At 57.0% G+C, this 24605-nt stretch overlaps 1 protein-coding gene and 1 pseudogene across 1 annotated transcript; both read left to right on the top strand.

The window, feature by feature from the left end:
- The first annotated feature begins 3646 nt into the window (after positions 1–3646).
- LOC142067790 (feather keratin Cos1-1/Cos1-3/Cos2-1-like) lies at positions 3647–3953 on the top strand (annotated as a pseudogene).
- An 8309-nt stretch (positions 3954–12262) lies between these two features.
- Positions 12263–12568, top strand: LOC142067964 (feather keratin 1-like). Its single transcript, XM_075117023.1, has one exon. It carries the CDS (start codon positions 12263–12265, stop codon positions 12566–12568), a length of 306 nt encoding a protein of 101 aa, XP_074973124.1.
- The last annotated feature ends 12037 nt before the right edge of the window (positions 12569–24605 follow it).

Here is a 24605-nt window from a genome sequence, read left to right as displayed (position 1 = left end):
GGATGATGAGGAATACCATTTCCCTCAGCCCAGAAGAGCTCCAAGAAGAACGACTAAACCCACATAGCACCAGCTCAGCAGACACCTCAGCCCAGCCTCTCTCGAAGCCACACCATCCCTCTACCGTGGCATGGGGACTGAAGACACAGCAGGGGAAAAAGAGCCAAGTGTGGGCTGAGAAATCCCACAGTAGGAAAAGGAGGAGGCAGCTGAGAAAGACAGGAAAGGGCTTCAGCTCACCTTGTTCCCAAGGAAATCGAGGCGAGAGGAGTGGGTGAGAGAGTGACGGGAAGGGCCTGCTTTTATACTGCTCCTGCACTGCCCCAGGCCCTCAGTCACTGCACGCGGGCAGTAATTTTCCAACAGACTCACCTCCAGAGAAAAATATCCTACCTGATGGCACAGGCTGTGTTTTGGTTTACGTCAAGCCTGCCATTTTATTTCCTCATTTCTGACATGACCATTAGGCCACGGAGGCTCTTTTGAAGGAAGGGGATGAGAGGCCCAAGGATTTCTTGCACAGAATCATGTCAACACAGGCAAAAGGTGTGTCCCCAAGAGCTGGGGAGGTCTGTGGAGAGGGAGGACATGGGTCTGGGGAAATCTGGTGAGATGTTTTCAACAGCCTGTGCAGGAAGATGGGCATATCTTCCCACCAATGCTGTCTTCTCCCTGGTGCCCAAAGGCGTCTGCGAATGGGGACACGCCGCATCCTTCCTCCTCCTTGACTGCCCCCATGCTCGCTCCAGCAATCACTGACCATTGCCTCTGTGGGCAGGTGGGCTGTGCTGTGGTTACAAATGTCTTCTCCCAAGGAAAGCTTCCCATTCCTGCAAACTTTGGCCAGTGTCTATGGTAAAGTCATCCCCTCTTGTGGCAGTCTCTGGGGGTCTCCTAACAATGACATCTGCGGGCTTGTGGAATGAGAACGTTGCCCTCCCAAAGCCCCCAAAATAAGTTGGGCCCCTCCCTCCTCCCTACAAGGCGGGTGTGTTGTGGCTCTGGACAGAACCTTGTTCCTCCCACTCTCCTCACACCACCATGCAGTTTGGCTGCATGCTTAGGACCCTGACCAGCGGGACACACAATGGCCTGCCCTGGAGCTGTGTACTCGGGTGCAGCCAGTGCTCAAAGACGATTTTCCTGGGGCAGGGATGGAGCGGCCCTGGCCTCAGGGGAATTCAGCCCTGCGTGGGATACAAGCCTGCAGACAGCACGCACTCCTGGCTTGGCCTCACACATAAAGGCTGGCACACGGCCAATCCAACATTAGAGTGTGACTCACCATGGGTAGGGAGAGTCTATCCCGGGAAGCTTGGCTTCTGAAGGCATTCCCTTGCCCTCCTGAGACACATCCCAGCTGCCTCCATGTCTGCAGGGCAGGGAAGTGCATCACCTCCTCAGTGCAGTCTCAGAGCTGCTTCTGTACCCAGGGCCCTGCTGAGCACGTCCCCTCATCCCCTCAGCATCCCCAGGCACGTGGCACTGCAGGGTCCTGACAGACACCGCTCGCTGGGGAGGTGGGGGAAGTTTGCTTGCTTCCCCAACAGCGCTGGGTTATACTCCAAACTGAGGAGGCCTTTGGGGCATGGGAAAGGAGGCATGGTGAGGCACTACTGCCAGGAAAAGATGTAACGCTTGAGAACCAAGCAAGAGTCCCAACCTGTGGGGAGATATTTTCTGTGACCTTTTCTTTTCCTCCACGGAGCATTCAGGAGTGCCCCCTCCCACAGCCGGCTGTCTTGGTCCAGGAAGACGAGGCCTGTATGTCCATTGCCTTCCACCCTTCAAGCGTCTCTCAAGGGTGACCCTGCCCCACGGCTCAGGTCTACCCAGAGGAGGTTTCAGGTCTCTAAGAGCGTAGCCTGGTCCATTCCCCAGGCCATACTGATGTAAGAGGTTCTTCCTTTCCAGATGCAGCACTTGCCACGTGTCCTTCTTAACACCGTGAGGTTCCTTTGGCCCAGTGCTCCCGCTGGTCTAGGTCTTCCTTTACAGCAGCCCTGCCCTGTAGCACATCAGCTGGCTTGTACAGCTCAAGTTTACTCAGGCTGGGAGGGATACCCCTCCTTCCTTCAACTCTTTCAAAGGGCAGAGCAGCCTGGGAGAACTTACAGGTGACTGCTGGGAGAGAGAAGGCCCTGACTCCCCACAGGCAGCCTGCTCTCTGTCCACTGTCAGGAAATCAGACGCCCCAGTCAGCAGAGGGCCCACATTTTTCTCCCATCACTCTTTGGCTACCCCTGTAGGGGTTGGATGTTGCTCTTGATGCTTGTTGCCTGTTGCTCTTGAGGCCCCTTGCAAGACTCAAGGCAGGCTGAGCTTTGGCTTTCCTAACAGCATCCCAACATGCCCAGGGATTATTCCCACATTCCTTCTCTGCAGCTCATTCCTCCTTCCAACTCCAGGATGCTGCCTTTTGACGTTGGTGCTCCGCCGTGGCTACGCCGCTCAGCCAAAGCCAGGCTGCTGAGATTTCTGATTGTTTGCCTCAGTATTGGCTGGACCCTTCTTGCTCTTGGACCATGAGGTGCCTACCCGCTGCCTGACTAGGCCACAGTTGGCCTGCCTGAAGTCCAGGGGCTGTACCCTGCTACTCACTTTCCTCCCTGACCACAGCTCTTCAAACCTAGTGTTCCTGTGCTGTGGTAGCCAAGGCTGCCCTTGATTCCAATGTTCCCAACCACTTCTTCCTTCTTCGCAGCAGCCGTGCGTCACCTGTCTTTTGCCCATGACAGAATCGCAGGAGCCTTGAGGTTGGAAAGGTCTTTGTGGTGCTCACAGCCCAGGGGAGTGCAGGAGAGCAAGGACCCAGGAGGGAAAGGAGGTGTGGAAAGGAGGTGTGGAAAGGAGGGGAAGGAGGTGTGGAAAGCCCACACCAGGTGGGCTTCAGCTTTCCTAACCCAAGCGCTGGGTATCTGGAGGTATCTGCTGCCTGTGCCGACATGACCTTATTCGGGATATCCTTGGGCCTTTCATCCCAGCACATGAAAGGAGACTGCATGGCAAATCAAGCATGATGGAAACGAGGAAATGAAGCGGCAGCGTTGAGGGAAACCAAAAGCACAACCTGTGCCAGTAGGGAGGATAGTTTGCTCTGGAGGTGAGTCTGTTGGAAAATTACTGCCCGCGTGCAGTGACTGAGGGCCTGGGGCAGTGCGGGAGCACTATAAAAGCGGGCCCTTCTCCTCACTCTCTCAACCACTCCTCTCGCCTCCATCTCCTTGAGAACAAGGTAACTCTGAAGCCCTTTCTCCTCTGCCTGCTCGTCCTCCTTTGCCTCATCCTCCTCTAGGATTTCTCAGCACAAAATTGTCTTTTTCTCCTTTTGTTGGGTCTTGGAACTGCTTGTCATGGGAGATGGAGGGGACGGAAGGTGTGGCGTGGGCAGAAGCTGGGCTTGGCTGAGGTGTCTGCTGAGCTATGGGCCAGGAAGGGACCTCCCTGGGTCTGGGTGCTCTTTTCAGGGCTCTTTTGGGCAGAGGGGAAGGAGAACCACTAGGTCTGCCTACGGTGCCTCCACCTCTTGGCTCCAGCTCGTGGCTCTTTCCCTCGTCCTGGGGTGACAGGCTGCACCTCACCCACCCACCCCCCATGCTCTGCTTCCCCCTGCCCACTCTCACAGGTGCACCTCCCGCCCCGAGACATGTCCTGCTACAACCCGTGCCTGCCCTGCCAGCCCTGCGGCCCCGACCCCGCTGGCCAACAGCTGCAATGAGCCCTGTGTCAGGCAGTGCCAGGACTCCACCGTCGTCATCCAGCCCTCCCCCGTGGTGGTGACCCTGCCCGGCCCCATCCTCAGCTCCTTCCCACAGAGCACCGCCGTGGGATCCTCCACCTCCGCTGCCGTTGGCAGCATCCTCAGCTCTCAGGGAGTGCCCATCTCCTCCGGGGGCTTTGGCTTCTCCCGCTTGGGCAACCGCTACTGTGGGAGAACGTGCCTCCCCTGCTGAAGCTGCTGGCGATGGCCCTGGGGAAGGTCCCCAGGGACCCACAAGTTGGGACCGGACTGGCGACGGAGCACCCGCTTCTTGCTTTCAGAGGGGCTGAGCCATGCTAACACCCCTTGCAGAAGTACAGGGTCAGCATGGGCTCTCGGAAAGCACAGTGCATGCCTACCCTTCCCCTCTTCCACTCTCTCCTTTCCCCCCCGGGTCCTTGATCTCCCGTGCTCCCCGTGGCTCTGAGCCCCACAAAGCCTGCCTAGGGAATTCCTGCTGGCTCTGCTCCCTCCGTGGGGCAGGCAGATGGACTCCTGGCAGGATCTCTGCTGCAGCTGTGGGGTGCTGGCTGTCATCTGCCCCTGGTGCTCCCTGCACCAGGACCAGCACTCAGAACGACCTCAATTCCCTCTCCTGCCTCATTAAAGTTCTGCTGCATCCCTGCCTTTGTCTCTGTGTCATTCTTCCCCCTGCAGATGCCCTCCCAAGATGCCCAAGGGCAGATATGTTGCTCGGGGCTGGTTCTGGGAGAGGCTTGTTGGGGATGGTAATGCAGTGATTGTTAACACAGGCTTGCTTAGAGTATTGTTTGGCACACGTAGGGTGACCCCCTGCTTTCTGAACTTCTCTGCCTATCTGGGGCGCGAAGAGTTACCTGACACACGTTAATGACCGTAGCTGCTTCAGAGACGATCTTAGGTCTCTCACCAAAGCATTCTCTTCTCCACGCTCAGCAAAACCCCACACCCTCTGCCTCTCATCCCCAAGCAAGGGCTCCAACCCTCTCACTCTCCTGGCCACCCTCCGCTGAACCCATTCCGTTTGGTCAAGTCCTTCTTATATTGCAGCCCAAAACTTGAACTAATGTTCTAGAGACTGTCGGGCTGGTGCTGAGCCGAGTGGGGTCATCACTCCTAACGATCTCCTGGCTACACGCCTACTCACGCAGTCCAGGATGTTGATGTCAGCCGCCCTTCATGTCTGGGAAGAGTCCTGAGAGTTGAGTTTCACCTGTTTTAATGGGGTTACCAAAAAGCACCTCTTCCTGGCCCTGCTCTTGGGCTGTTGCTTGTCAGAGGGCGAAGGAGATGTGAGGTGACATGGCTGGTTACTACCAAGACAGATGCTGATCACGGCTCTACCCACAGTGCTATTGTTGGCCATGATGTCATACAGCATGCCACAGCTCTTTTGTCAATTCTGGTCAGCTGTTTGGGGGTCATTTCCTGCTTGAGCCTCCTCCCCCAGCACAGCAGCAGCCAGGGCACGAGCGATTGCTACCCCTTCCCACCTGACTCCTCTCCTCCCCACCTGGCCACTTCCCAGCAGCTTGTGGGGCTGCTGCCCTCCCAGGGCTTCGCGCAGCCCAGGCTCCTCAAGCGACATCAGCAGTGGCCACGCGTCCCTTCCTCAGCAAGTGCACTGAGGCCCGGAAGGCACGGCTGCGCAGAGGTCCAGCAAAGCAGGGCCTGAATGGCCAGGGGCTCTGGAGGACTCATGGATGACTTCCTCTCCATGAAAGTGATGGTGGCCCGAAGGGGCCCACCGCCCTGGGTCCCACCCTGCCCGCCTTTTGCAAAGAGCAAAGGCTCCCCATCTGCCCTACGCACCTCCAGCGCAACGCTCTCCTCACCCTTGGTGCTGCGGTGTCCGTAGACGGAAGGACCACGCTGCGGCAGTTAGCAATCATTCTTGTGGCGGGTTGACCTTGTCTGGCTGCCAGGTGACGGGGATACAGGTGTTACCTTATTAATCACATCCATAAAGATGTGGTGACAGCCACCCTGCCATCGTACTCCCAACAAACACCTCTCCTGGGCAGGTCCGTTGCCCTTGCTTTGTTTCATGGCCAATCCACCTCTAAGAAGAATCAGCATTTTTTTTTTGCCCTTCCCTAACCCTTCTTCTGCTTTCTTGCCCCCAGATAATGGGGTAACTGAGCTGCAGCTCAACTGACAGCCTTCTTGCACGGCCCCTTATTAGCAGCGGCCTTCCCCGCTGTGTGCGCACGCAGGTTTCCGGCTCAAAGGTGGGCTCAGCATCCCACTTCCCCTGGTCATGCAGGAAGATCCGGAGAGGGCCACGTGACACGGTCCGGGGTCTTCCTTTCCCCCCTGACCACAGCAGGAGCAGACTGGCTCTGTGGGGCACCCCTCACAGCTGAGGTGCTGGCCTGCGGGGACAAGGAGGGAGAGAGATTTTCTTCAACATTTCAGAGGCAGCAAGCTGCTCTCTCCACAGTTGGTGTATCCAAATCTGGGCAGTGCAGTGTTGCCAAGCTGTTAGAATATGCCACCGGTGCATTGCGGACCACCTTTTTCACATGGCCCGTATACACGGGGCGTTCTCCAGACCTTTGGGGACCTCCTTGTCACCCAGGTCACCGTAGACGATGACCAGCACCGCTAATTCTCTCGGGTATTGGATGCCATCCAAAGTGGTAGTCCACCTTCCTCACCAAATCACAAGATCTTCCCTCAGCGGAAATCCTGTCCTCGTACTTGACAGGAGACGCCCCCGGGCACTGCAATTCACCGCCTCTTTTCCAATTCCGCTGTCAACTCCCCACTCCCTAGCGAGGCGCTCAGCCTGTTGGGCTTCCTTACCTTCCAGTTCCTGACTGTTGGCCCTGCTCTTCCAGCATCGGAGTTGCCAGGCAGTGATCCGCTTTCCCGGCTGCTGCCTGTAATCTTTCCACATCTCCCAAAGTTCCCTTGAGGTCAGGGACCGGGTACTTCCCGTCTCTTGAGTGATTTCTCTCACTTCTCCCTCCCACTTCTTTGCTGAAGGACCAGCTTACCCATCAGACTCTTCGTCCCCCTCACTCCCTTACTAATGGACGATATGGTCCGGTTCACCTCCCTGCCCACTATTTCTTTTCCACTACTGGAGCAATTACTCGAGGTGGTGTTTGGGTCCCGATCTCAACCATGGCTGTCTCAGATGTGCTTTGGGTCTCTGCCTCAACTACCACGTTCTTAGATGTAGTTTGGATGCCCGGCTGAACCGTGACATTCTCAGAGAGGTTTGGGTCCCTCTCTTAAACACTGTCCTCTGATAGCACTGAATCGTGGCTCGATAGGCACAGGTCAAGCTCCAACACAGTGCTAAAAGCAGCTGGTTTTCAGGCAGCTGCCGCCCACGGACCGGCCACCTCAGGGCATGTTTCACTGTCACCGCACCCAGAAATTGTCTCCTCGTACGCCAGCATGACACCACATTCCACAAACCCCACGTTAAGGCAACAGTGTTGGTTAGTAGTTTTAAACACCTCGCGTAAAGGAGAGGGAGGACCTCGGGAGCCTGTGTAACCATACAACCCACATCAGTCCCGCATGGGAAGAGGGAGGTGTGTTCCCGCACCCCCTCCACAAGGCAGCTCTGCCCAGCACAGGAAGGGCATCCATGCCAGGGCAAAGCGCATAGCCTTTGGTTCTAGGAACATGTGCCCAAGCTCAGGCAAGGAAAGAGATAAGCGGTGCACCAAGCGAACACCCTCCCTCACCTGCGCAAACGCCTGCTAATTAGGAACTACTACAGCTAGAGCATGCTCAGATCAAAACTGCCAATGTCTTGAGACCCGTGCTGAACGCGAGAAAGGCTGCGGGGAGTTGGCCTCGTCTGGCTGCCAGCTGCCCACCAAGACACTCTATCCTTCCGTGTCCTCAGCGAGACAGGGGGCAGAAAATAAGGAGAAAACTTTGTGGCTTGGCATAAAGGCAGTGTAATGAATAAACGCAAGTCCCACGTGCATAAGCAAAGAAAAGCACTGCTCAGCAGAAGGCAAAACATTTCTGTGTTACCAGGACCCTTCTAGCTACACCTACAAAGCACAGCACTATGAAGGCTCTTATGGGGAAAGTTAATTCCATCCCCGTCAGACGCAACACAATTGTGATAACAACCATTGCACAACCATCCCAAAGACCACCCTGCCAGAATGACCAGGGAGCAACATCTCTCTCCCTGGGCATCATGGGAGAGATTCTACAGAGGAAAGGATGACACAGAGGCATGGACTGGGATGCAGCAGAACTTTACTGAGGCAGAAGAGGGAACTGTGGTCGTTCTGAGTGCTGGTCCCAGCGCAGGGAGCACCAGGCTCAGATAGGAGTCTTCGCCCCATGGCTGTGGCCGAGACCCTGCCAGGTGTCCGTCTGCCTGACGGGCTGCCAGTGTGGCTCAGCCCTTCTGAAAGCAACCAGCCGACCCTCCATCCGCACTCCAGTGCCATCTTGTGGGTCCCTGGGGGCCTTCCCCAGGGCCATCGCCAGCAGCTTTAGCAGGGGAGGCAGCTCCTGCCGCAGTAGCCGCTGCCAAAGCCGGAGAGGCCAAAGCCCCCAGAGGAGATGGGCACTCCCTGAGAGCTGAGGATGCTGCCAACGGCAGCGGAGGTGGAGGATCCCACGGCGGTGCTCTGTGGGAAGGAGCTGAGGATGGGGCCGGGCAGGGTCACCACCACGGGGGAGGGCTGGATGACGACGGTGGAGTCCTGGCACTGCCTGACACAGGGCTCATTGCAGCTGTTGGCCAGCGGGGTCGGGCCGCAGGGCTGGCAGGGCAGGCACGGGTTGTAGCAGGACATGTCTCGGGGCGGGAGGTGCACCTGTGAGAGTGGGCAGGGGGAAGCAGAGCATGGGGGGGGAGGGGTGGGTGAGGTGCAGCCTGTCACCCCAGGATGATGAGGAATACCATTTCCCTCAGCCCAGAAGAGCTCCAAGAAGAACGACTAAACCCACATAGCACCAGCTCAGCAGACACCTCAGCCCAGCCTCTCTCGAAGCCACACCATCCCTCTACCGTGGCATGGGGACTGAAGACACAGCAGGGGAAAAAGAGCCAAGTGTGGGCTGAGAAATCCCACAGTAGGAAAAGGAGGAGGCAGCTGAGAAAGACAGGAAAGGGCTTCAGCTCACCTTGTTCCCAAGGAAATCGAGGCGAGAGGAGTGGGTGAGAGAGTGACGGGAAGGGCCTGCTTTTATACTGCTCCTGCACTGCCCCAGGCCCTCAGTCACTGCACGCGGGCAGTAATTTTCCAACAGACTCACCTCCAGAGAAAAATATCCTACCTGATGTCACAGGCTGTGTTTTGGTTTACGTCAAGCCTGCCATTTTATTTCCTCATTTCTGACATGACCATTAGGCCACGGAGGCTCTTTTGAAGGAAGGGGATGAGAGGCCCAAGGATTTCTTGCACAGAATCATGTCAACACAGGCAAAAGGTGTGTCCCCAAGAGCTGGGGAGGTCTGTGGAGAGGGAGGACATGGGTCTGGGGAAATCTGGTGAGATGTTTTCAACAGCCTGTGCAGGAAGATGGGCATATCTTCCCACCAATGCTGTCTTCTCCCTGGTGCCCAAAGGCGTCTGCGAATGGGGACACGCCGCATCCTTCCTCCTCCTTGACTGCCCCCATGCTCGCTCCAGCAATCACTGACCATTGCCTCTGTGGGCAGGTGGGCTGTGCTGTGGTTACAAATGTCTTCTCCCAAGGAAAGCTTCCCATTCCTGCAAACTTTGGCCAGTGTCTATGGTAAAGTCATCCCCTCTTGTGGCAGTCTCTGGGGGTCTCCTAACAATGACATCTGCGGGCTTGTGGAATGAGAACGTTGCCCTCCCAAAGCCCCACAATAAGTTGGGCCCCTCCCTCCTCCCTACAAGGCGGGTGTGTTGTGGCTCTGGACAGAACCTTGTTCCTCCCACTCTCCTCACACCACCATGCAGTTTGGCTGCATGCTTAGGACCCTGACCAGCGGGACACACAATGGCCTGCCCTGGAGCTGTGTACTCGGGTGCAGCCAGTGCTCAAAGACGATTTTCCTGGGGCAGGGATGGAGCGGCCCTGGCCTCAGGGGAATTCAGCCCTGCGTGGGATACAAGCCTGCAGACAGCACGCACTCCTGGCTTGGCCTCACACATAAAGGCTGGCACACGGCCAATCCAACATTAGAGTGTGACTCACCATGGGTAGGGAGAGTCTATCCCGGGAAGCTTGGCTTCTGAAGGCATTCCCTTGCCCTCCTGAGACACATCCCAGCCGCCTCCATGTCTGCAGGGCAGGGAAGTGCATCACCTCCTCAGTGCAGTCTCAGAGCTGCTTCTGTACCCAGGGCCCTGCTGAGCACGTCCCCTCATCCCCTCAGCATCCCCAGGCACGTGGCACTGCAGGGTCCTGACAGACACCGCTCGCTGGGGAGGTGGGGGAAGTTTGCTTGCTTCCCCAACAGCGCTGGGTTATACTCCAAACTGAGGAGGCCTTTGGGGCATGGGAAAGGAGGCATGGTGAGGCACTACTGCCAGGAAAAGATGTAACGCTTGAGAACCAAGCAAGAGTCCCAACCTGTGGGGAGATATTTTCTGTGACCTTTTCTTTTCCTCCACGGAGCATTCAGGAGTGCCCCCTCCCACAGCCGGCTGTCTTGGTCCAGGAAGACGAGGCCTGTATGTCCATTGCCTTCCACCCTTCAAGCGTCTCTCCAAGGGTGACCCTGCCCCACGGCTCAGGTCTACCCAGAGGAGGTTTCAGGTCTCTAAGAGCGTAGCCTGGTCCATTCCCCAGGCCATACTGATGTAAGAGGTTCTTCCTTTCCAGATGCAGCACTTGCCACGTGTCCTTCTTAACACCGTGAGGTTCCTTTGGCCCAGTGCTCCCGCTGGTCTAGGTCTTCCTTTACAGCAGCCCTGCCCTGTAGCACATCAGCTGGCTTGTACGGCTCAAGTTTACTCAGGCTGGGAGGGATACCCCTCCTTCCTTCAACTCTTTCAAAGGGCAGAGCAGCCTGGGAGAACTTAGAGGTGACCGCTGGGAGAGAGAAGGCCCTGCCTCCCCACAGGCAGCCTGCTCTCTGTCCACTGTCAGGAAATCAGACGCCCCAGTCAGCAGAGGGCCCACATTTTTCTCCCATCACTCTTTGGCTACCCCTGTAGGGGTTGGATGTTGCTCTTGATGCTTGTTGCCTGTTGCTCTTGAGGCCCCTTGCAAGACTCAAGGCAGGCTGAGCTTTGGCTTTCCTAACAGCATCCCAACATGCCCAGGGATTATTCCCACATTCCTTCTCTGCAGCTCATTCCTCCTTCCAACTCCAGGATGCTGCCTTTTGACGTTGGTGCTCCGCCGTGGCTACGCCGCTCAGCCAAAGCCAGGCTGCTGAGATTTCTGATTGTTTGCCTCAGTATTGGCTGGACCCTTCTTGCTCTTGGACCATGAGGTGCCTACCCGCTGCCTGACTAGGCCACAGTTGGCCTGCCTGAAGTCCAGGGGCTGTACCCTGCTACTCACTTTCCTCCCTGACAACAGCTCTTCAAACCTAGTGTTCCTGTGCTGTGGTAGCCAAGGCTGCCCTTGATTCCCATGTTCCCAACCACTTCTTCCTTCTTCGCAGCAGCCGTGCGTCACCTGTCTTTTGCCCATGACAGAATCGCAGGAGCCTTGAGGTTGGAAAGGTCTTTGTGGTGCTCACAGCCCAGGGGAGTGCAGGAGAGCAAGGACCCAGGAGGGAAAGGAGGTGTGGAAAGGAGGTGTGGAAAGGAGGGGAAGGAGGTGTGGAAAGCCCACACCAGGTGGGCTTCAGCTTTCCTAACCCAAGCGCTGGGTATCTGGAGGTATCTGCTGCCTGTGCCGACATGACCTTATTCGGGATATCCTTGGGCCTTTCATCCCAGCACATGAAAGGAGACTGCATGGCAAATCAAGCACGATGGAAACGAGGAAATGAAGCGGCAGCGTTGAGGGAAACCAAAGCACAACCTGTGCCAGTAGGGAGGATAGTTTGCTCTGGAGGTGAGTCTGTTGGAAAATTACTGCCCGCGTGCAGTGACTGAGGGCCTGGGGCAGTGCAGGAGCACTATAAAAGCGGGCCCTTCTCCTCACTCTCTCACCCACTCCTCTCGCCTCCATCTCCTTGAGAACAAGGTAACTCTGAAGCCCTTTCTCCTCTGCCTGCTCGTCCTCCTTTGCCTCATCCTCCTCTAGGATTTCTCAGCACAAAATTGTCTTTTTCTCCTTTTGTTGGGTCTTGGAACTGCTTGTCATGGGAGATGGAGGGGATGGAAGGTGTGGCGTGGGCAGAAGCTGGGCTTGGCTGAGGTGTCTGCTGAGCTATGGGCCAGGAAGGGACCTCCCTGGGTCTGGGTGCTCTTTTCAGGGCTCTTTTGGGCAGAGGGGAAGGAGAACCACTAGGTCTGCCTACGGTGCCTCCACCTCTTGGCTCCAGCTCGTGGCTCTTTCCCTCGTCCTGGGGTGACAGGCTGCACCTCACCCACCCACCCCCCATGCTCTGCTTCCCCCTGCCCACTCTCACAGGTGCACCTCCCGCCCCGAGACATGTCCTGCTACAACCCGTGCCTGCCCTGCCAGCCCTGCGGCCCGACCCCGCTGGCCAACAGCTGCAATGAGCCCTGTGTCAGGCAGTGCCAGGACTCCACCGTCGTCATCCAGCCCTCCCCCGTGGTGGTGACCCTGCCCGGCCCCATCCTCAGCTCCTTCCCACAGAGCACCGCCGTGGGATCCTCCACCTCCGCTGCCGTTGGCAGCATCCTCAGCTCTCAGGGAGTGCCCATCTCCTCCGGGGGCTTTGGCTTCTCCCGCTTGGGCAACCGCTACTGTGGGAGAACGTGCCTCCCCTGCTGAAGCTGCTGGCGATGGCCCTGGGGAAGGTCCCCAGGGACCCACAAGTTGGGACCGGACTGGCGACGGAGCACCCGCTTCTTGCTTTCAGAGGGGCTGAGCCATGCTAACACCCCTTGCAGAAGTACAGGGTCAGCATGGGCTCTCGGAAAGCACAGTGCATGCCTACCCTTCCCCTCTTCCACTCTCTCCTTTCCCTCCCGGGTCCTTGATCTCCCGTGCTCCCCATGGCTCTGAGCCCCACAAAGCCTGCCTAGGGAATTCCTGCTGGCTCTGCTCCCTCCGTGGGGCAGGCAGATGGACTCCTGGCAGGATCTCTGCTGCAGCTGTGGGGTGCTGGCTGTCATCTGCCCCTGGTGCTCCCTGCACCAGGACCAGCACTCAGAACGACCTCAATTCCCTCTCCTGCCTCATTAAAGTTCTGCTGCATCCCTGCCTTTGTCTCTGTGTCATTCTTCCCCCTGCAGATGCCCTCCCAAGATGCCCAAGGGCAGATATGTTGCTCGGGGCTGGTTCTGGGAGAGGCTTGTTGGGGATGGTAATGCAGTGATTGTTAACACAGGCTTGCTTAGAGTATTGTTTGGCACACGTAGGGTGACCCCCTGCTTTCTGAACTTCTCTGCCTATCTGGGGCGCGAAGAGTTACCTGACACACGTTAATGACCGTAGCTGCTTCAGAGACGATCTTAGGTCTCTCACCAAAGCATTCTCTTCTCCACGCTCAGCAAACCCCACACCCTCTGCCTCTCATCCCCAAGCAAGGGCTCCAACCCTCTCACTCTCCTGGCCACCCTCCGCTGAACCCATTCCGTTTGGTCACGTCCTTCTTATATTGCAGCCCAAAACTTGAACTAATGTTCTAGAGACTGTCGGGCTGGTGCTGAGCCGAGTGGGGTCATCACTCCTAACGATCTCCTGGCTACACGCCTACTCACGCAGTCCAGGATGTTGATGTCAGCCGCCCTTCATGTCTGGGAAGAGTCCTGAGAGTTGAGTTTCACCTGTTTTAATGGGGTTACCAAAAAAGCACCTCTTCCTGGCCCTGCTCTTGGGCTGTTGCTTGTCAGAGGGCGAAGGAGATGTGAGGTGACGTGGCTGGTTACTACCAAGACAGATGCTGATCACGGCTCTACCCACAGTGCTATTGTTGGCCATGATGTCATACAGCATGCCACAGCTCTTTTGTCAATTCTGGTCAGCCGTTTGGGGGTCATTTCCTGCTTGAGCCTCCTCCCCCAGCACAGCAGCAGCCAGGGCACGAGCGATTGCTACCCCTTCCCACCTGACTCCTCTCCTCCCCACCTGGCCACTTCCCAGCAGCTTGTGGGGCTGCTGCCCTCCCAGGGCTTCGCGCAGCCCAGGCTCCTCAAGCGACATCAGCAGTGGCCACGCGTCCCTTCCTCAGCAAGTGCACTGAGGCCCGGAAGGCACGGCTGCGCAGAGGTCCAGCAAAGCAGGGCCTGAATGGCCAGGGGCTCTGGAGGACTCATGGATGACTTCCTCTCCATGAAAGTGATGGTGGCCCGAAGGGGCCCACCGCCCTGGGTCCCACCCTGCCCGCCTTTTGCAAAGAGCAAAGGCTCCCCATCTGCCCTACGCACCTCCAGCGCAACGCTCTCCTCACCCTTGGTGCTGCGGTGTCCGTAGACGGAAGGACCACGCTGCGGCAGTTAGCAATCATTCTTGTGGCGGGTTGACCTTGTCTGGCTGCCAGGTGACGGGGATACAGGTGTTACCTTATTAATCACATCCATAAAGATGTGGTGACAGCCACCCTGCCATCGTACTCCCAACAAACACCTCTCCTGGGCAGGTCCGTTGCCCTTGCTTTGTTTCATGGCCAATCCACCTCTAAGAAGAATCAGCATTTTTTTTTTGCCCTTCCCTAACCCTTCTTCTGCTTTCTTGCCCCCAGATAATGGGGTAACTGAGCTGCAGCTCAACTGACAGCCTTCTTGCACGGCCCCTTATTAGCAGCGGCCTTCCCCGCTGTGTGCGCACGCAGGTTTCCGGCTCAAAGGTGGGCTCAGCATCCCACTTCCCCTGGTCATGCAGGAAGATCCGGAGAGGGCCACGTGACACGGTCCGGGGTCTTCCTTTCCCCCCTGACCACAGCAGGAGCAGACTGGCTCTGTGGGGCACCCCTCACAGCTGAGGTGCTGGCCTGCGGGGACAAGGAGGGAGAGAGATTTTCTTCAACATTTCAGAGGCAGCAAGCTGCTCTCTCCACAGTTGGTGTATCCAAATCTGGGCAGTGCAGTGTTGCCAAGCTGTTAGAATATGCCACTGGTGCATTGCGGACCACCTTTTTCACATGGCCCGTATACACGGGGCGTTCTCCAGACCTTTGGAGACCTCCTTGTTACCCAGGTCACCGTAGACGATGACCAGCACCGCTAATTCTCTCGGGTATTGGATGCCATCCAAAGTGGTAGTCCACCTTCCTCGCCAAATCACAAGATCTTCCCTCAGCGGAAATCCTGTCCTCGTACTTGACAGGAGACGCCCCCGGGCACTGCAATTCACCGCCTCTTTTCCAATTCCGCTGTCAACTCCCCACTCCCTAGCGAGGCGCTCAGCCTGTTGGGCTTCCTTACCTTCCAGTTCCTGACTGTTGGCCCTGCTCTTCCAGCATCGGAGTTGCCAGGCAGTGATCCGCTTTCCCGGCTGCTGCCTGTAATCTTTCCACATCTCCCAAAGTTCCCTTGAGGTCAGGGACCGGGTACTTCCCGTCTCTTGAGTGATTTCTCTCACTTCTCCCTCCCACTTCTTTGCTGAAGAACCAGCTTACCCATCAGACTCTTCGTCCCCCTCACTCCCTTACTAATGGACGATATAGTCCGGTTCACCTCCCTGCCCACTATTTCTTTTCCACTACTGGAGCAATTACTCGAGGTGGTGTTTGGGTCCCGATCTCAACCATGGCTGTCTCAGATGTGCTTTGGGTCTCTGCCTCAACTACCACGTTCTTAGATGTAGTTTGGATGCCCGGCTGAACCGTGACATTCTCAGAGAGGTTTGGGTCCCTCTCTTAAACACTGTCCTCTGATAGCACTGAATCGTGGCTCGATAGGCACAGGTCAAGCTCCAACACAGTGCTAAAAGCAGCTGGTTTTCAGGCAGCTGCCGCCCACGGACCGGCCACCTCAGGGCATGTTTCACTGTCACCGCACCCAGAAATTGTCTCCTCGTACGCCAGCATGACACCACATTCCACAAACCCCACGTTAAGGCAACAGTGTTGGTTAGTAGTTTTAAACACCTCGCGTAAAGGAGAGGGAGGACCTCGGGAGCCTGTGTAACCATACAACCCACATCAGTCCCGCATGGGAAGAGGGAGGTGTGTTCCCGCACCCTCTCCACAAGGCAGCTCTGCCCAGCACAGGAAGGGCATCCATGCCAGGGCAAAGCGCATAGCCTTTGGTTCTAGGAACATGTGCCCAAGCTCAGGCAAGGAAAGAGATAAGCGGTGCACCAAGCGAACACCCTCCCTCACCTGCGCAAACGCCTGCTAATTAGGAACTACTACAGCTAGAGCATGCTCAGATCAAAACTGCCAATGTCTTGAGACCCGTGCTGAACGCCAGAAAGGCTGCGGGGAGTTGGCCTCGTCTGGCTGCCAGCTGCCCACCAAGACACTCTATCCTTCCGTGTCCTCAGCGAGACAGGGGGCAGAAAATAAGGAGAAAACTTTGTGGCTTGGCATAAAGGCAGTGTAATGAATAAACGCAAGTCCCACGTGCATAAGCAAAGAAAAGCACTGCTCAGCAGAAGGCAAAACATTTCTGTGTTACCAGGACCCTTCTAGCTACACCTACAAAGCACAGCACTATGAAGGCTCTTATGGGGAAAGTTAATTCCATCCCCGTCAGACGCAACACAATTGTGATAACAACCATTGCACAACCATCCCAAAGACCACCCTGCCAGAATGACCAGGGAGCAACATCTCTCTCCCTGGGCATCATGGGAGAGATTCTACAGAGGAAAGGATGACACAGAGGCACGGACTGGGATGCAGCAGAACTTTACTGAGGCAGAAGAGGGAACTGTGGTCGTTCTGAGTGCTGGTCCCAGCGCAGGGAGCACCAGGCTCAGATAGGAGTCTTCGCCCCATGGCTGTGGCCGAGACCCTGCCAGGTGTCCATCTGCCTGACGGGCTGCCGGTGTGGCTCAGCCCTTCTGAAAGCAACCAGCCGACCCTCCATCCGCACTCCAGTGCCATCTTGTGGGTCCCTGGGGGCCTTCCCCAGGGCCATCGCCAGCAGCTTTAGCAGGGGAGGCAGCTCCTGCCGCAGTAGCCGCTGCCAAAGCCGGAGAGGCCAAAGCCCCCAGAGGAGATGGGCACTCCCTGAGAGCTGAGGATGCTGCCAACGGCAGCGGAGGTGGAGGATCCCACGGCGGTGCTCTGTGGGAAGGAGCTGAGAATGGGGCCGGGCAGGGTCACCACCACGGGGGAAGGCTGGATGACGACGGTGGAGTCCTGGCACTGCCTGACACAGGGCTCATTGCAGCTGTTGGCCAGCGGGGTCGGGCCGCAGGGCTGGCAGGGCAGGCACGGGTTGTAGCAGGACATGTCTCGGGGCGGGAGGTGCACCTGGGAGAGTGGGCAGGGGGAAGCAGAGCATGGGGGGGGAGGGGTGGGTGAGGTGCAGCCTGTCACCCCAGGACGATGAGGAATACCATTTCCCTCAGCCCAGAAGAGCTCCAAGAAGAACAACTAAACCCACATAGCACCAGCTCAGCAGACACCTCAGCCCAGCCTCTCTCGAAGCCACACCATCCCTCTACCGTGGCATGGGGACTGAAGACACAGCAGGGGAAAAAGAGCCAAGTGTGGGCTGAGAAATCCCACAGTAGGAAAAGGAGGAGGCAGCTGAGAAAGACAGGAAAGGGCTTCAGCTCACCTTGTTCCCAAGGAAATCGAGGCGAGAGGAGTGGGTGAGAGAGTGACGGGAAGGGCCTGCTTTTATACTGCTCCTGCACTGCCCCAGGCCCTCAGTCACTGCACGCGGGCAGTAATTTTCCAACAGACTCACCTCCAGAGAAAAATATCCTACCTGATGTCACAGGCTGTGTTTTGGTTTACGTCAAGCCTGCCATTTTATTTCCTCATTTCTGACATGACCATTAGGCCACGGAGGCTCTTTTGAAGGAAGGGGATGAGAGGCCCAAGGATTTCTTGCACAGAATCATGTCAACACAGGCAAAAGGTGTGTCCCCAAGAGCTGGGGAGGTCTGTGGAGAGGGAGGACATGGGTCTGGGGAAATCTGGTGAGATGTTTTCAACAGCCTGTGCAGGAAGATGGGCATATCTTCCCACCAATGCTGTCTTCTCCCTGGTGCCCAAAGGCGTCTGCGAATGGGGACACGCCGCATCCTTCCTCCTCCTTGACTGCCCCCATGCTCGCTCCAGCAATCACTGACCATTGCCTCTGTGGGCAGGTGGGCTGTGCTGTGGTTACAAATGTCTTCTCCCAAGGAAAGCTTCCCATTCCTGCAAACTTTGGCCAGTGTCTATGGTAAAGTCATCCCCTCTTGTGGCAGTCTCTGGGGGTCTCCTAACAATGACATCTGCGGGCTTGTGGAATGAGAACGTTGCCCTCCCAAAGCCCCACAATAAGTTGGGCCCCTCCCTCCTCCCTACAAGGCGGGTGTGTTGTGGCTCTGGACAGAACCTTGTTCCTCCCACTCTCCTCACACCACCATGCAGTTTGGCTGCATGCTTAGGACCCTGACCAGCGGGACACACAATGGCCTGCCCTGGAGCTGTGTACTCGGGTGCAGCCAGTGCTCAAAGACGATTTTCCTGGGGCAGGGATGGAGCGGCCCTGGCCTCAGGGGAATTCAGCCCTGCGTGGGATACAAGCCTGCAGACAGCACGCACTCCTGGCTTGGCCTCACACATAAAGGCTGGCACACGGCCAATCCAACATTAGAGTGTGACTCACCATGGGTAGGGAGAGTCTATCCCGGGAAGCTTGGCTTCTGAAGGCATTCCCTTGCCCTCCTGAGACACATCCCAGCCGCCTCCATGTCTGCAGGGCAGGGAAGTGCATCACCTCCTCAGTGCAGTCTCAGAGCTGCTTCTGTACCCAGGGCCCTGCTGAGCACGTCCCCTCATCCCCTCAGCATCCCCAGGCACGTGGCACTGCAGGGTCCTGACAGACACCGCTCGCTGGGGAGGTGGGGGAAGTTTCCTTGCTTCCCCAACAGCGCTGGGTTATACTCCAAACTGAGGAGGCCTTTGGGGCATGGGAAAGGAGGCATGGTGAGGCACTACTGCCAGGAAAAGATGTAACGCTTGAGAACCAAGCAAGAGTCCCAACCTGTGGGGAGATATTTTCTGTGACCTTTTCTTTTCCTCCACGGAGCATTCAGGAGTGCCCCCTCCCACAGCCGGCTGTCTTGGTCCAGGAAGACGAGGCCTGTATGTCCATTGCCTTCCACCCTTCAAGCGTCTCTCCAAGGGTGACCCTGCCCCACGGCTCAGGTCTACCCAGAGGAGGTTTCAGGTCTCTAAGAGCGTAGCCTGGTCCATTCCCCAGGCCATACTGATGTAAGAGGTTCTTCCTTTCCAGATGCAGCACTTGCCACGTGTCCTTCTTAACACCGTGAGGTTCCTTTGGCCCAGTGCTCCCGCTGGTCTAGGTCTTCCTTTACAGCAGCCCTGCCCTGTAGCACATCAGCTGGCTTGTACGGCTCAAGTTTACTCAGGCTGGGAGGGATACCCCTCCTTCCTTCAACTCTTTCAAAGGGCAGAGCAGCCTGGGAGAACTTACAGGTGACCGCTGGGAGAGAGAAGGCCCTGACTCCCCACAGGCAGCCTGCTCTCTGTCCACTGTCAGGAAATCAGACGCCCCAGTCAGCAGAGGGCCCACATTTTTCTCCCATCACTCTTTGGCTACCCCTGTAGGGGTTGGATGTTGCTCTTGATGCTTGTTGCCTGTTGCTCTTGAGGCCCCTTGCAAGACTCAAGGCAGGCTGAGCTTTGGCTTTCCTAACAGCATCCCAACATGCCCAGGGATTATTCCCACATTCCTTCTCTGCAGCTCATTCCTCCTTCCAACTCCAGGATGCTGCCTTTTGACGTTGGTGCTCCGCCGTGGCTACGCCGCTCAGCCAAAGCCAGGCTGCTGAGATTTCTGATTGTTTGCCTCAGTATTGGCTGGACCCTTCTTGCTCTTGGACCATGAGGTGCCTACCCGCTGCCTGACTAGGCCACAGTTGGCCTGCCTGAAGTCCAGGGGCTGTACCCTGCTACTCACTTTCCTCCCTGACAACAGCTCTTCAAACCTAGTGTTCCTGTGCTGTGGTAGCCAAGGCTGCCCTTGATTCCCATGTTCCCAACCACTTCTTCCTTCTTCGCAGCAGCCGTGCGTCACCTGTCTTTTGCCCATGACAGAATCGCAGGAGCCTTGAGGTTGGAAAGGTCTTTGTGGTGCTCACAGCCCAGGGGAGTGCAGGAGAGCAAGGACCCAGGAGGGAAAGGAGGTGTGGAAAGGAGGTGTGGAAAGGAGGGGAAGGAGGTGTGGAAAGCCCACACCAGGTGGGCTTCAGCTTTCCTAACCCAAGCGCTGGGTATCTGGAGGTATCTGCTGCCTGTGCCGACATGACCTTATTCGGGATATCCTTGGGCCTTTCATCCCAGCACATGAAAGGAGACTGCATGGCAAATCAAGCATGATGGAAACGAGGAAATGAAGCGGCAGCGTTGAGGGAAACCAAAGCACAACCTGTGCCAGTAGGGAGGATAGTTTGCTCTGGAGGTGAGTCTGTTGGAAAATTACTGCCCGCGTGCAGTGACTGAGGGCCTGGGGCAGTGCAGGAGCAGTATAAAAGCAGGCCCTTCTCCTCACTCTCTCAACCACTCCTCTCGCCTCCATCTCCTTGAGAACAAGGTAACTCTGAAGCCCTTTCTCCTCTGCCTGCTCGTCCTCCTTTGCCTCATCCTCCTCTAGGATTTCTCAGCACAAAATTGTCTTTTTCTCCTTTTGTTGGGTCTTGGAACTGCTTGTCATGGGAGATGGAGGGGACGGAAGGTGTGGCGTGGGCAGAAGCTGGGCTTGGCTGAGGTGTCTGCTGAGCTATGGGCCAGGAAGGGACCTCCCTGGGTCTGGGTGCTCTTTTCAGGGCTCTTTTGGGCAGAGGGGAAGGAGAACCACTAGGTCTGCCTACGGTGCCTCCACCTCTTGGCTCCAGCTCGTGGCTCTTTCCCTCGTCCTGGGGTGACAGGCTGCACCTCACCCACCCACCCCCCATGCTCTGCTTCCCCCTGCCCACTCTCACAGGTGCACCTCCCGCCCCGAGACATATCCTGCTACAACCCGTGCCTGCCCTGCCAGCCCTGCGGCCCGACCCCGCTGGCCAACAGCTGCAATGAGCCCTGTGTCAGGCAGTGCCAGGACTCCACCGTCGTCATCCAGCCCTCCCCCGTGGTGGTGACCCTGCCCGGCCCCATCCTCAGCTCCTTCCCACAGAGCACCGCCGTGGGATCCTCCACCTCCGCTGCCGTTGGCAGCATCCTCAGCTCTCAGGGAGTGCCCATCTCCTCCGGGGGCTTTGGCTTCTCCCGCTTGGGCAACCGCTACTGTGGGAGAACGTGCCTCCCCTGCTAAAGCTGCTGGCGATGGCCCTGGGGAAGGTCCCCAGGGACCCACAAGTTGGGACCGGACTGGCGACGGAGCACCCGCTTCTTGCTTTCAGAGGGGCTGAGCCATGCTAACACCCCTTGCAGAAGTACAGGGTCAGCATGGGCTCTCGGAAAGCACAGTGCATGCCTACCCTTCCCCTCTTCCACTCTCTCCTTTCCCTCCCGGGTCCTTGATCTCCCGTGCTCCCCGTGGCTCTGAGCCCCACAAAGCCTGCCTAGGGAATTCCTGCTGGCTCTGCTCCCTCCGTGGGGCAGGCAGATGGACTCCTGGCAGGATCTCTGCTGCAGCTGTGGGGTGCTGGCTGTCATCTGCCCCTGGTGCTCCCTGCACCAGGACCAGCACTCAGAACGACCTCAATTCCCTCTCCTGCCTCATTAAAGTTCTGCTGCATCCCTGCCTTTGTCTCTGTGTCATTCTTCCCCCTGCAGATGCTCTCCCAAGATGCCCAAGGGCAGATATGTTGCTCGGGGCTGGTTCTGGGAGAGGCTTGTTGGGGATGGTAATGCAGTGATTGTTAACACAGGCTTGCTTAGAGTATTGTTTGGCACACGTAGGGTGACCCCCTGCTTTCTGAACTTCTCTGCCTATCTGGGGCGCGAAGAGTTACCTGACACACGTTAATGACCGTAGCTGCTTCAGAGACGATCTTAGGTCTCTCACCAAAGCATTCTCTTCTCCACGCTCAGCAAACCCCACACCCTCTGCCTCTCATCCCCAAGCAAGGGCTCCAACCCTCTCACTCTCCTGGCCACCCTCCGCTGAACCCATTCCGTTTGGTCAAGTCCTTCTTATATTGCAGCCCAAAACTTGAACTAATGTTCTAGAGACTGTCGGGCTGGTGCTGAGCCGAGTGGGGTCATCACTCCTAACGATCTCCTGGCTACACGCCTACTCACGCAGTCCAGGATGTTGATGTCAGCCGCCCTTCATGTCTGGGAAGAGTCCTGAGAGTTGAGTTTCACCTGTTTTAATGGGGTTACGAAAAAAGCACCTCTTCCTGGCCCTGCTCTTGGGCTGTTGCTTGTCAGAGGGCGAAGGAGATGTGAGGTGACATGGCTGGTTACTACCAAGACAGATGCTGATCACGGCTCTACCCACAGTGCTATTGTTGGCCATGATGTCATACAGCATGCCACAGCTCTTTTGTCAATTCTGGTCAGCCGTTTGGGGGTCATTTCCTGCTTGAGCCTCCTCCCCCAGCACAGCAGCAGCCAGGGCACGAGCGATTGCTACCCCTTCCCACCTGACTCCTCTCCTCCCCACCTGGCCACTTCCCAGCAGCTTGTGGGGCTGCTGCCCTCCCAGGGCTTCGCGCAGCCCAGGCTCCTCAAGCGACATCAGCAGTGGCCACGCGTCCCTTCCTCAGCAAGTGCACTGAGGCCCAGAAGGCACGGCTGCGCAGAGGTCCAGCAAAGCAGGGCCTGAATGGCCAGGGGCTCTGGAGGACTCATGGATGACTTCCTCTCCATGAAAGTGATGGTGGCCCGAAGGGGCCCACCGCCCTGGGTCCCACCCTGCCCGCCTTTTGCAAAGAGCAAAGGCTCCCCATCTGCCCTACGCACCTCCAGCGCAACGCTCTCCTCACCCTTGGTGCTGCGGTGTCCGTAGACGGAAGGACCACGCTGCGGCAGTTAGCAATCATTCTTGTGGCGGGTTGACCTTGTCTGGCTGCCAGGTGACGGGGATACAGGTGTTACCTTATTAATCACATCCATAAAGATGTGGTGACAGCCACCCTGCCATCGTACTCCCAACAAACACCTCTCCTGGGCAGGTCCGTTGCCCTTGCTTTGTTTCATGGCCAATCCACCTCTAAGAAGAATCAGCATTTTTTTTTTGCCCTTCCCTAACCCTTCTTCTGCTTTCTTGCCCCCAGATAATGGGGTAACTGAGCTGCAGCTCAACTGACAGCCTTCTTGCACGGCCCCTTATTAGCAGCGGCCTTCCCCGCTGTGTGCGCACGCAGGTTTCCGGCTCAAAGGTGGGCTCAGCATCCCACTTCCCCTGGTCATGCAGGAAGATCCGGAGAGGGCCACGTGACACGGTCCGGGGTCTTCCTTTCCCCCCTGACCACAGCAGGAGCAGACTGGCTCTGTGGGGCACCCCTCACAGCTGAGGTGCTGGCCTGCGGGGACAAGGAGGGAGAGAGATTTTCTTCAACATTTCAGAGGCAGCAAGCTGCTCTCTCCACAGTTGGTGTATCCAAATCTGGGCAGTGCAGTGTTGCCAAGCTGTTAGAATATGCCACTGGTGCATTGCGGACCACCTTTTTCACATGGCCCGTATACACGGGGCGTTCTCCAGACCTTTGGAGACCTCCTTGTTACCCAGGTCACCGTAGACGATGACCAGCACCGCTAATTCTCTCGGGTATTGGATGCCATCCAAAGTGGTAGTCCACCTTCCTCGCCAAATCACAAGATCTTCCCTCAGCGGAAATCCTGTCCTCGTACTTGACAGGAGACGCCCCCGGGCACTGCAATTCACCGCCTCTTTTCCAATTCCGCTGTCAACTCCCCACTCCCTAGCGAGGCGCTCAGCCTGTTGGGCTTCCTTACCTTCCAGTTCCTGACTGTTGGCCCTGCTCTTCCAGCATCGGAGTTGCCAGGCAGTGATCCGCTTTCCCGGCTGCTGCCTGTAATCTTTCCACATCTCCCAAAGTTCCCTTGAGGTCAGGGACCGGGTACTTCCCGTCTCTTGAGTGATTTCTCTCACTTCTCCCTCCCACTTCTTTGCTGAAGAACCAGCTTACCCATCAGACTCTTCGTCCCCCTCACTCCCTTACTAATGGACGATATAGTCCGGTTCACCTCCCTGCCCACTATTTCTTTTCCACTACTGGAGCAATTACTCGAGGTGGTGTTTGGGTCCCGATCTCAACCATGGCTGTCTCAGATGTGCTTTGGGTCTCTGCCTCAACTACCACGTTCTTAGATGTAGTTTGGATGCCCGGCTGAACCGTGACATTCTCAGAGAGGTTTGGGTCCCTCTCTTAAACACTGTCCTCTGATAGCACTGAATCGTGGCTCGATAGGCACAGGTCAAGCTCCAACACAGTGCTAAAAGCAGCTGGTTTTCAGGCAGCTGCCGCCCACGGACCGGCCACCTCAGGGCATGTTTCACTGTCACCGCACCCAGAAATTGTCTCCTCGTACGCCAGCATGACACCACATTCCACAAACCCCACGTTAAGGCAACAGTGTTGGTTAGTAGTTTTAAACACCTCGCGTAAAGGAGAGGGAGGACCTCGGGAGCCTGTGTAACCATACAACCCACATCAGTCCCGCATGGGAAGAGGGAGGTGTGTTCCCGCACCCTCTCCACAAGGCAGCTCTGCCCAGCACAGGAAGGGCATCCATGCCAGGGCAAAGCGCATAGCCTTTGGT

This window comes from Phalacrocorax aristotelis, chromosome 23 (genome assembly GCF_949628215.1).
Source record: "Phalacrocorax aristotelis chromosome 23, bGulAri2.1, whole genome shotgun sequence".
Classification (NCBI taxonomy): Eukaryota; Metazoa; Chordata; class Aves; order Suliformes; family Phalacrocoracidae; genus Phalacrocorax; species Phalacrocorax aristotelis.
This window is presented reverse-complemented; position numbering and strand designations above follow the sequence as displayed.

Excerpts from the sequence above, each read along its gene's own strand:
- LOC142067964 (XM_075117023.1), top strand. The coding sequence starts at position 12,263 with ATGTCCTGCTACAACCCGTGCCTGCCCTGCCAGCCCTGCGGCCCGACC.